The sequence below is a fragment of the Coturnix japonica genome, chromosome 3 (assembly GCF_054131305.1).
Source record: "Coturnix japonica strain WE chromosome 3, WE-NBRP24, whole genome shotgun sequence".
Taxonomy (NCBI): Eukaryota; Metazoa; Chordata; class Aves; order Galliformes; family Phasianidae; genus Coturnix; species Coturnix japonica.
Window position 1 is genome coordinate 6,301,206 of NC_140665.1, and position 11,574 is coordinate 6,312,779.

The 11,574-nt window shown below is 59.5% G+C and overlaps 1 protein-coding gene across 4 annotated transcripts; it reads right to left on the reverse strand.

The window, feature by feature from the left end:
- Window positions 1-86: 86 nt before the first annotated feature.
- SRF (serum response factor) lies at window positions 87-9,659 on the reverse strand. 4 transcript variants are annotated; one of them, XM_085542444.1, is made up of 8 exons: window positions 9,050-9,653; window positions 8,613-8,879; window positions 5,958-6,219; window positions 5,498-5,677; window positions 4,015-4,134; window positions 2,901-3,092; window positions 2,477-2,553; window positions 901-2,204 (listed from the first exon to the last, which is right to left on the reverse strand). In XM_085542444.1, the coding sequence occupies exons 1-8, from the start codon at window positions 9,527-9,529 to the stop codon at window positions 2,109-2,111; spliced, it is 1,674 nt and encodes a 557-aa protein (XP_085398570.1). In that variant the 5' UTR covers window positions 9,530-9,653; the 3' UTR covers window positions 901-2,108. The 4 variants fall into 4 exon arrangements, 3 of the variants coding, with proteins under 3 accessions (XP_015712228.2, XP_085398570.1, XP_085398571.1); XM_085542445.1 differs by having other exon boundaries at window positions 915-2,204; window positions 2,901-3,108; window positions 9,050-9,656; XM_015856742.2 differs by lacking the exon at window positions 5,498-5,677 and having other exon boundaries at window positions 87-2,204; window positions 9,050-9,647.
- Window positions 9,660-11,574: the final 1,915 nt, after the last annotated feature.

Here is an 11,574-nt window from a genome sequence, read left to right on the forward strand (position 1 = left end):
GCAGTAGGGTCTACCCAAGTTCCCCATTCGTTGACTGTATATTCCCTAATGCCCCTCCACCTGCAAAACACGGACAAGACTCCAGCTCTGTGCACAAAATGATAACATTTATTGAAAGAGTAATTTATTCTTTTTTTTTTTTTTTTTTCCCATACAAAAGAAAGCTCTGTACATAGTACTGTGATTAACTTCCACATCCTTCCAGATACACGACCCTGGAAACTGGAGGGGAAAAAAGAATCCCACACACACACACACACACCTATGCACGCACACACACACCCGCACACATGCACGCACACACACAACCCTCAAACCAGTAAAATGAATTAAAAATGTCACCACACAATAAATGCCGTTTCGTCCCTGATACACGAGTGTTCTTACAAGTCTGCACTTAAATAAAAGACACCATTAGCGTTTAACCAGCGGTTGCCTTTGGGGAGGAAGGGAGGAGATGCCCAGCAGGGCACTGCCATCGCAGCCCCATAGGGCCAGCACGAGCAAAGCAGAGCAAAGCACGGCCCTGGTAACGGGCTTGGGGCAAGGTTAACGCACACCCCAAGCTCTCTGCAGAGGTCATGGAAGGAACCCGGCCACATCCGTGCGCTAAAAAACAGCACAAGCTGAGGCTGTGGAGGGGGAAACTCCAGCCCAGCCCCTCAGCTGGGAGTTCAGGAGGTGCCACCTGCACTATAGGCAGGGAGAGCAGAGATAGGCTGCTGACAGCCCCTCATCTCCCAGGGAGGGCCGGGACATCCCAGCAGACAGCACAGTTAAACGCTAACGTGGAGGGAACATGTCCAAGGTTACAATACAAACTCAAAAGCAAGGCCCCTTCCTGCCTCCACGCCCACCCACCCCTCTCCCATCCCCCCGGTACAAACCCCATGAAAACTGTACAGGAGCCAAACTTTTATTCCTTAAAGTATTACATAAATACTGAGTTTAACACTTAGAAAAATAAAGTCATTTTCTTTTTTTTTTTTTTTCTTTTTTCTTTTTTTTTTTTTCTGCCTTTTTTTTTTTTTTTTTTTTTCCTCCCCCCAAGGCTTCTTTTGTCTTTAACTTAAAAAAAAAAAAAAGAAGTTACAGTAGCTGCTCCTACCCCTAAGGATGCAGCAGCTCCTTTGCTCACTCGCTCTCCCTGCAGGGCCAGGACCAGGCAGCAGCTCCCATGCAGGACCAAGCACACTCCAGTCCTTCTCCTGTGGCCCTGCTGAGGCTCCTCCAGCCCCATTGCTCCCTGGAAGAGCACGCCGCCCACCAGCAGCTCAGTGCCCTGTGGACTCTTCCCTTTGGCACTGGAGTCACTTCTCCACCTTGCATCAGAGAATTTAGAAAGCAGTGGCTGGAGCTGCAGCAGAGGGGTGCAGGAAAGATCCAGTCACATCCCCCCCCCCTCGGGCGTATGGAGTCCACAAGCAGCATGAGGGCCGAGATGGGAGCTCAGGGCTAGGAGCAAAGACACCGCCCATGGCCTCACTGAGCTGCTGGGCACCCACTGAGCACTGCAACTGCCAACCCACCAGGCAGCCCAGCAAGGAGGCACTGAGGGCGGAAGCCTTGCTGTAGTGCACATGAGGAGGCTGGGGCCACATGCCAGGCCCAACCAGATATGCACATCCAAGTAGGCCGCTCGCTCCCTGCAGAGCCCAGGGAGAGCTGCCGCAGCCAGGACCCATCCCCCCCACAAAGGCACATTGCTGAGGCTCTGCAGGACAGCACCCAGCCCCAGCCCTACACAAACACCCACAGATGGGGTGAGCACCCCGAAGGGTCCAGGGCCTCCAGCTGGGAAGGGCCCCCAGGATGTATGTACAGCACGGAGCACACCTTCTCCTCACGAGACAAGCTTCTTTGGCTGGCGAGAGACGAGTATCCCAACGGCCCCCAGCCCTGCACGGCCCCAGCACAGCTTCTCCCCAGGCGGGTCCTGCAGCCCCTTGCATGCTGTGTGTGTGGGTGGGTGCGTGTGTGTGTGCATGTGTGGATGAAGGAAACGTGAAAAGGCAACAATAAATAACTGGTGCAGTCTGTACGAGAGAGTTGCTGCCAGCCCCAGCGTGACAAGCCAGGGACGGCACAAGGCCAGCAGCAGAGGCCTCTCAGTCACTCTTGGCGTTGTGTGAGGTGTCCAAGTTGACCACCTGCAGCTCCGTCAGGCTGCTGCTGCTGCTGCTCTGCTGCCCAATGACAGCCATCTAGAGAGAGAAGGGAGGAGCAAGTGCTAAGGGACAGCACTTAAAGACTGCTACCACCAGCAAGCCAGCATCCCTCACCACCTGCCCAAGGAGGGCAAGAGCTCCTCACCCATGTGTAGGTGGCACAAACAGCTCCTCCAGCTCCCCAAGACCTGAGGACTGGCCCTACTCAAGTGCCCAGGCCCATAAAGGATGTTCAGAGCAGGACCAGCACTGCCCCAGAGAAGCAGGAACAGAACCCACCACATCTGAGAGCACCGCTCTGCACCTACCTGGTGAAGCTGGACAGCTGAGACTGGGATCTGAACGGTGCCTGATGGGGCTGTCAGGAACACCTGGGGGACGCCACCTGCCACAGAAAGAATGACATCATTTTCCAGATGCTGGGAACCAAGCATAAGCGTTCAATCCACATCCTGCATGCATGCCTTCGCACTGTTTTGGCCCCTCATGCACCCGCACATCCCTTCCAGTCTTCCTGACTCCCCCCCACGCCAGCAACTCTCACCCTCTCACCCAGAAAATGACTCAAGGAATCCTTTACACAGGAGAAGAGCTGGCTCTAAAAAGCACAGACCCTTGCTGGGTCTTTTCAGTAGATATGATGGTTTAGAAGAAAATCCTCTAGAATGGATACATAGCAAAAAAACACATGGAAAAAGGAGAACCCCCAGAGAAGCACCAACCCAGACTTACCCTGATCCTGGACCTGGCTGTGGGACACCTGCATTGCTGAGGGTGCCTGCGAGAAAGCATTGAGGACTGCAAGTCCACCATCCGCAAGGCCAGAGGTGGGTGCGTACATCACCGCGTGCGGGCTGGGGTACATCATGTGGCCGCCCACGGTGGTTGGCACAGACGACGTCATGATGGTCGCTGGGAGGGTCACTGGCAGCAGGACAAACTACATGTAAGTTACACTGCAGGAACCTGCCACACTTACACACCTGCACAGCCACCCTCCCTCTCAGCCCCCACACGTGCTAGCAGCAGGCATGGGGAGGTACGCACAATGTTCTCCCAGGGAACAAGCAAGAAAGCTTTGGTCAGCGAGGACAAGGCAGCCTTACAGACAAGTAATGCAAGACTGAACTCAAACCATGGTACAGGTTTCCTGACGAAGCTAATTTAAGCTGTTGAACTGGATTCGGTCTGCATCCGGGCACCTGACATCTTTTTTTTCCTTTTATTTAGTAACAAAAAAGGGTGTCCTCAAGAACACGCAAACCAATGCTTTGTGCAAGGGGCAATGCTGGATCAATAGGAAACCATCTGAGAACTAGGAAGAGCCTGGCAACATGTTCCCAGCTCCATGCTACAGGATGAGAGGTGATGACCTCAAGTTGTACCAGGGAAGGTTCAGGTCAGTGTGTAATGTCTTAGTAAACATTTCTTCTCCCAAATTGCAGTGAGGCAGTGGTACAACTGCCCTGGGAGTGGTGGGGTCACCGTCCATAGAGGTGTCCCAAAGCTGTGGGGATGTGGCACCGAGGGACGTGGTTGGTGGGCATGGTGAGGGTGGGTTGATGGTTGGACTGGGAGACCTTAACAGTCTCTTCCATCCCTATTGATTCCATGAAAGAGCAAGTAATGCACCAAGACTGGTTCTGAAGTCTGCTGAGGTACTCCACACACAGCACCTAGCTAGAAGCAGCAGAGCATGGGAGCTGCTAACAGGGATAAATAGATCTGGGAAACTGTCAGCGTGGTTGGGATAGCTGGACTGAACGATGCTGGGTCAGGAGAGGGGTGAGGGAGTATTAACCGTGGTTAGAAAGGGAGAACGCAGTTATCATGAAGCCCCTATTACCTGTTCCACTGGGAGAGGTCTGAGTAAGGTCAGTGCTGCTGTCACTGGAGGGAGACGTTTGCTGCGGTGCCTGGTGCACCTGGATCGCCTGGACAGGGACTTGCTGAGCCATGGTGCCACCTGAGGAGAAAAGGGAGCCTTCAGTCTGCCAGCCTTCATCCCTCTCTAGCCATGCACAGCTCCACACATGGCCCATCACGGTGCCGGTGCACAAGGGCCAAGGAGGGGTCAAGCTGGCCTGCAGGGCTCTGGAGGGAAAAGGAAACGCCACAGCAGCTTCTGTCCAGCATCTAGGTATAGTTCAGGGATGTCAGTGGCCCTCATTACCAATCTTGTCCACAAGGACATGGCACGGAAGATGCTGTGAGGAGAGGGCACCAGCACAGCCCATTGCTCAAGCAGCCCCACAAAGCCAGGCTTTCAGCATTAAGCAGAACAGCAAGAGCCCACCTTCCACAGCAGGGTCTTCACCCTCTGGAGCCCAGCATCATTCTCTGCAGGGCACTCAGGAACAGCCACCCCAAAGACAGCGCAGTGCCTTGCATAGGAACAAGAGCACAGCTGCCCCAACACACAGCCCAGGGCTGCATGGGCAGTCACACAGCCTCTGAGCCAGCCTGCTCAGCATGTGGCTCTCAGCATGGCTATGCAGACACAGAGCAGGACACAGAGCTCCCCTCAGGCTCATTTTTTGCCTCCAGAGGGAACAGCAAGTGATACCAGACAGAAAACCCAGGTTGGACATCTCCCCATACACCCAACCTGTGGCTTCTGGTGCAGCATCTCCCCATGCAACACACCAGAAACACACAATCAGCAATTAACCTCTCAGCTCCTCCAGACCAGAAGGGAAATGTGGTCTCCTTGCACAGGCCCAAAGGAGCTGCAAGAGGCCATCAGACTTAGCAGCATGGAAACGAGCGGCACAACACAAGAATACAGCCTCACCCACAGCACTGGTACCAAGGAGACGGTACCCGAGACCTAGTACAGCACTCAGAGAGCCCTTCACTTGGCACAAGAGATTCCTGCCAAACACAAATGCCCACACAGCAACACCTCGGTCTCTTTCATCACCAATCTTCTGCACTGTGGCTCAGCGGCCAACTACAGATCTAGGCATGACAGCTGCTCAGAGCCAAACACTAGCACTCAAAACCACATCCACAGGGCACCTTAGCACCATAGTCTCCCTCCATCCATCACTCCTCTCAACTCAGCCTCGGTGCATCAGCAACCCATCTCTTACGTGTACACAAGTGTGGAGCAAAGCCTGGCTCAGGGGAACAAGAACTGCACCTGCCAGCACACTGCTCACACCAAGACCTGTCCCTCTGTGTCTCCCAAGGCCACAGCCAGGCTGCTCTGCCTCCCCATGCACTCACCTGTGTGCTGGGGTCAGCTCCCTGAGCAAGGACAGGGTCCCTGCACGAGCCTCCATTTCCCCCAATCTAAAACGAACAGAGCAGAAGGAAGTGCTGACCTGTCAGCGACAGGATCTGCCCTGCAGCTCTGACAGGGAAGCGGAAGACCGTGTGCTGTGCCTGATGTAGCTGTCCAGCTGTACCCACGAGTGCCTGACCCTGCTGGCTGGAAAAAGCCAGCGAGTGTGGCTGTAAATGAGGGAAAGGAATGGCAGGGGTCCCCAGAGACAGGGAAGCACCTGCCAAAAGGAGGGAGAAAAAAAGGCTTCATCACCACCAGCTCTTTTTGCTTCCTCCAGGCCTCTTTGTGCTGTCCTGGGGTACCTTGCTCAGCTCCCAGCCACCACACCCTTCCCAGCAGCAGGGCCCTACAGGAACTGTCACCGATCAAACAAAGCGTCCCAGCCACGTTCATCCTAAGGCAGCAACCAATGCCTCCACCGGCAGCCAGATCTCCCATTCTCAACACGTTTCGAGTGCAGAGACAGACAGATGAACACAGCACTGAGTAGCACTGACCTGACATGAGGGTGAAGCCGGTGGGTATCTGCATGAGGCCCCCGGATGTCACTGCACTGGCTCCAGTAGTCTTCAGCACTGTCCCGTTGGCACTGGTGACGGCACTGGGGCTGATGCTGGCAGACACTGGCGCCAGGTAATTCGTGATGGGGAACGAGGGGCCGCTGCTGACCTGCATGGAGGACGAGGTGGTGGGCGCCGTTTGGATGGTGGATGTCGTCCCAGGCAGGTTGGTGACAGTGAAGGTGGGTTTCAGCACATCCTAGGGGAGGAGAAACGGTGACAACTCAGGCTCTGCGGGCTGTGCCCCCTGTGCCGCCAAGGAAGGGTTAATGCGGGCACACTTGCAGCCCTCCCGCAGCACGGCGGGCCCAGCGCTCCCACGTGCTGCGCCTTGTTCCCCGCTTGTCAGGCTGCCAGCAGCCAGGAATTCACAGCTCCGCGAACAGCTAAAAAAGGGAAGGCAGCCCATTTTAGACAGGGGGGAGCCAATCCCGGGCACTCAGCCCTGCCCCAGGGCCCGTTGAGGGAGGAGAGCAGAGCCCCTCTGCCTTGGCACCGTGGTCCCCCCACGTCCAAATTAGAAGAGGCACGTGACCACGGCGCGGCGCCCAGTGCAGGCACTTTCCATTAGCTCAGCCACAGCCCCCCGCGACGTGGGAGCTGCAGGCACACTCCCACCTGGGCCATGAAGCCCACTTGGCTCTGTAAGCTATGGCAGAGTGGGCTCGCTTCCAGCTGGAACAGCCCAGCTCCCTCATCCCCACACACAGCCCTGCACACCCCAGGGCCTGTAACATCTCCACGCTACATCCTCTGGGGCATGGGAAAGGCAGCCCAAGATACACACAGAGCAGCTCAGTGCTCCCTCAGAACACGAATACAATGAGAAAAGCGAAGGGGCTCCAACCATGCACACCCAACTCTGCCACCTCCAATGTGCTACTCCTAGCTCGCAATGCCAGCACAGAGAACTGGGACAGCCCTTGGGGTCGGACACCTACCACCTGCCTGGGATGCTCCTGAGCCCCTGGGCACCCTGACTCGCCCCAGCACCCCACTGAGCTCAGCCTGCATGCAGGAGCCAAACTATGAGCCACTCTCTGCAAGGGTACCCAACGCACCACACATCCAGGGTACCCCTGCAGGTTCTGGCCCTGGTGCTACACAGGAGAGATCCCATTCTGCTCTCCAGCAGCTGCTGTGCACTCCAGCTAGGGCACAAAGCCCCATATCCTTCCCCCAACCCAAGCTCCTATTGCAACCCCAGTCTCCCTCCAAACAGGGCACTGGGTCCTTTGGTGGACTACCCACATCAGCACACAACAGCTCTGTTGCCAGGCTGGAGCTGTCCCAAGAGCACAGCATCCCCATGTCCCCGCTGCCATCCCAGCTACACTCCAGGGCAGGCGCTGGGGCTTGGCACAGCAGGAGGACCTCGCAGCTGCTGCTGGCTGCATGGCTCCTCATGCTGCTGCTGCAGCCAAACGCCAGCAGATCCCGTCCGTACAGGGAGCAGCTCTCAGAGCATCAGCAGGGCTGTGCTGGAGCCTGAGCCAAAGGGCACCAAGCTGGGCTGGCACCAGAGAGAAGCAGGTTCAAACCTCTGCAAAGCGACCACGCCACGAGAACACTCCTTTGGGGCCACCTGGCAGCATTTCCAGTGGAAACCTTAAAGGACTCTGCGTGAGCAAGCCCTGCACCAGGGACGAGTCAGTGGCACGCGCAGCCCTTCCTGCCCCACGCCTGCTGCAAAGGGCTGGCACAGCTCCCACCAGGCACCCAGGGGAGTCATGCCAGCCTGGGGAAGCTGGGTTCCCATCAGTGGGAAGCCTTCCAGGGCCCAGCCCTGGTTGGGGGGCACCCAGCCCACAGCACCTTATTCCATCACACCTCTAGGATCCCTAGCTAGTATTTTCCCCTCAGTGGTATTTACGGGGCTCAGCAGCACACACACCGAGAGCAGAAATCCCTCCCCCAGGTAACCAGCAGCAACATGACCAGAGGTGATGTGGGATGTAAACACGTACAAGGATTCCCAGAGCACTAAGCTGTGTCTGTACTCAGTCTCTGGGGTTACACCAACAGCACAGGGCTCTCAAGCACCCTCACTGGGCTCTGTTGCACACTGAGTAGTCTCCACAGGGCAAGGCTGGCACACAGCGAGCTGGAGGAGCAGGATGTCACTGCTCATCCCACTGGAACAGGTACAGCGGAGCTCACAGCACCCAACTGGACCCGGGGAGCTGCAGCACAGCCCCAACTCTGTGCACATCTCTGAGCATCTGCGTGCCCAACCACTGGAGCCCCTCGAGGAGCAGCATCGGAGCACATCGAGCTGCCCTGCCCCGGGGCTAACCAGCAGCACGGCCAGGCAGAGAGCAGGAACACTCGGTCCAGCCAAGTGTTTCCATTCCCCATGTCCTCCCTGCCCCCTTCCAAAACAGCACCAAAGCAAGAGACAGCTGCAGCTTATAAGGAATGTGAGGGGCCCTGCCAGGGACTCTGGCGAGGGAAACCAGGCCTTATAAGGCCATGGAGGCAGAATCAAATTTTTATCAATGAGTGCGAGCGCATGGAGACGCCCGGGGAGAGATAACGGCGCCCAGAGGCCGAGCGGCGCGGGAGGGGGCCCGGCCCCCAGCGGGGCCTCACCTTGGTCTCCCCGCTGCTGTCCGACTCAGACACCTGGTAGGTGAGGTCCGTCTCCTCGAAGCCCGTGGCGCTCATGCGCTGGTCGGTGGTGGGGTCGGAGCGCGGCGGCGAGTCCGGGGAGTTGAGGCACGTCTGGATGAGCGCCTTGCCCGTCTCGCTGGTGATCATGGGCTGCAGCTTGCGCGTGGCGAACGTGTACACATGGCCCGTCTCGCTGGCCACCAGCAGCAGCACCTGGGTGCCGGTCAGCGTCGACAGCTCGTAGGCCTGCGGGGCGGCACGGGGCGTCACGGGGACCCTCGGCGGGGGACGCGGCGGGCAGCGCGCGCTCCCTCCCTCCCCCCCCGCTCGCCCGCCCCCCCCGTCGGCTCCGCGCTCCCCCGCATCCGCCCCCCGCCCCGCGCTTCCGGGCCGCTCCCGGTGCCCCGGGGCCGCACCTTCTTCATGATGCCGGTCTTCCTCTTGCTGAAGGTGGTGTATCGCCGCAGCTTGTTGTCGATGAACTCCATCTTGATCTTCACCCGGCCGCGCGTCTTCTTGCCGGGCTTGGCGCCGCTCACCGCCCCGCCGCCCGCTCCGCCGCTCCCGAACGCCGCCGTGGCCGCCGCCGCTCCTCCCGCCGCGGGCACCGACACCGCCGCCGCCGCGGCCGCCGCCGCCGCCGCCTCGGCCAGGCCGCGCTTGAGGCCGCGCCGCTCCGGGCCCAGCTCCTCCTCCTCCGCCGACTCCGAGTCGCCCTCGCTGCCGCTGTACAGCGCCTCCCGCTCCAGCCGGGCCCCGGGCGGCCCCGCCGCCGCCGCCGCCGCCCCGCCACCGCCGTTCGCCCCGCGCGGCACCGGCGAGCGGCCCATCCCCGCCCCGCGGGCCAGCGCGGCGGCGGCGGCGCCGTTCCCGGCCCCGGCCTGGCTGGGCAACATCGCGGCGGGTCGCGTCGGGCCGGGCCGGGTCAGGCCGGCCCCGCCATGGCCCCGCTCCGCGCTCACGGCCCCGCTCCGCCGCCCCCGCCGCGCCGCGCCGCCCCCATATAAAGCGATACAATGTTGCCTTTTATGGAGAAGCCGCTCCTTATATGGGGCGAGCCGGCGCCCCGCCGGGAGGCGCCGCGCTATTGGCCGCCGCCCGCCCGGCGCCGCCGCCCATTGGCCGCCGCACGGCGGTCGATTTGCATACGTTCCGACCGCTGTCGCGTCACCCGCGGATTGAAACATGCGCGGGGCCTTAAAGGGGCCGCACCGCGCGGACGGGCGGCACGGAGCGTATGGACGCAGCGCACCCCCAGCACACGGACCGGCTGAGGACGGAGCGCGGCGGGAGGCCCGGCCTCCAGTCACACGCTGGCAGCGCACCTCGCTGCCTCCGCTCAGAGCCAGGCAGAGCCGTTGAGGTGCAGGGAGGCTCCGGGCCACGCGAGTACACGCACAGTGCCAAACCTCGTCCCAGCAAAGGGCTCTGCGGGACAGCACGGAGACACCCTGCGGGAGGGGGGGGGGGGCTCGCTGCCTCCATCCAGCTGGATGCCCACACAGCTACAGCTGCCCATCTCATCCAGCCCCAGCACTGCCGTGCTGCCCACGTGCCTCGTGGCACAGGGGTCTCTGCGCTCACCCCCTGCCCGTCTCTGTGTGCAGCCTCCTGTGGAGCAGCGTGGCAGCCGAAACAAACACCCCCCTTGGCTGCCCCCCAGCCGTGCTCCTCCAGTGAGCACACATGCCATTTTTAGCTCCCACAGGGCGCTGGGGCTCACATGCTTCCCATCACATGCCCTGCCTGCCCTGCCCCGGGGCCCAGCACCGGCCACACCTGGTGCAGGTGGCCCACGAAGGGCTGCAGGGCCTCTCTGCTCCATATGGGGCAGGCAGGTTCCCTAGCCAGCATGGGCGTGCAGACACCACATGCACCAGGGCTGGGGTTACCTTGATGCCACTCTTCAGGCCCAGAGTTCTTGGGCTGAGGGTTGAGCCCCTCAGAGGCCTCAGGCCTGATCTTGGTGCTCAGGTGGGTTGGAGGTGGCAGCACCCCCCCCCACACACACAAACTCTGTAAATGGGAATAGCAGGGAGACACAAATCAGACCAAGCCCTTAACAGCAGTCCCACAGTACCTGACTGGAGCAGGGTGAGCCAGCTGCTTACGTACGTACCAGGAGATATGCCCAGAGCCAGGCTGGATAAGAGAGCTACAACACATGCTGGCAGCCAGGCCAAAGCAGCAGCACCCATGTGGTAGACCAAAAAAAAAACCCAGTAGCTTTGGCTGGAGGTTAAGTGCAGCTCCTGGGCCACTCCCCTGGGTGGGAGGTCCCAGGTGAGGCTGCTAAGTGCAATTTGGTCCCATTGGTTCCCTGCAGGGCTCTAATGCACCCACCTGAGCGCCACAGGGCAGCAGAGGAAAGCCAAGTGAGCCATGGGGTGGGCCTGTGCCCCATAGCAAAGCCCCTGGATCTCTGGGCAAGCAGAGGTAGCCAGGGAACATAACGGCAATACCAGCTCTCAAGGGCATGTGGAGGCACAAGGCCTAGAGATCCTTATGCTGCAAGCAGTTGGCAGCCACCAATGCGTGCCTGCTGCTTGCACCTCGTTCTGTGCCATACACGTTTGGGTTTGGGGCTGCTAAGTGGCCCTTTGCTATGGTGAGGCTATGCTGCTCTCCAGCCCTGGGTATGACACGCTGCCTTCCTTTCCCAAGGCTCTGTGTTCCCTCCACTTGGGTTCAGGCAATGAGACCCCATCCCTGTCAGCTGTCCAAGTCCTCTCCTTCTCCAGCAGAGTGAGATGCTCCAACAGCCCGCTCCCCTGTGCCGCATTTAGCTAGGGCCCTATTTGTTCAGCCCGCTGGTTCCAATTAGTTTGGCCAACATCTGCCTCGTCCCCGAGGATACAGAGCTTTTTCATGACATCACTCCCCAAAATACACAGCCCCAGCCCCCAATCTTTCTGCACCCTCTGGGTCTGGAGTTCGTCCT

Bases quoted from the DNA above. Each gene is read 5' to 3' on its own strand.
- SRF (XM_085542445.1), bottom strand. From the start codon at position 9,529: ATGTTGCCCAGCCAGGCCGGGGCCGGGAACGGCGCCGCCGCCGCCGCG. The intron at 6,220-8,612 runs GTGAGGCCCCGC...CTCCTCCCCTAG, and splicing joins ACAGCAGCGGGGAGACCAAG to GATGTGCTGAAACCCACCTT. The intron at 2,554-2,900 runs GTAAGTCTGGGT...TTTCTGTGGCAG, and splicing joins CAGCCAGGTCCAGGATCAGG to GTGGCGTCCCCCAGGTGTTC.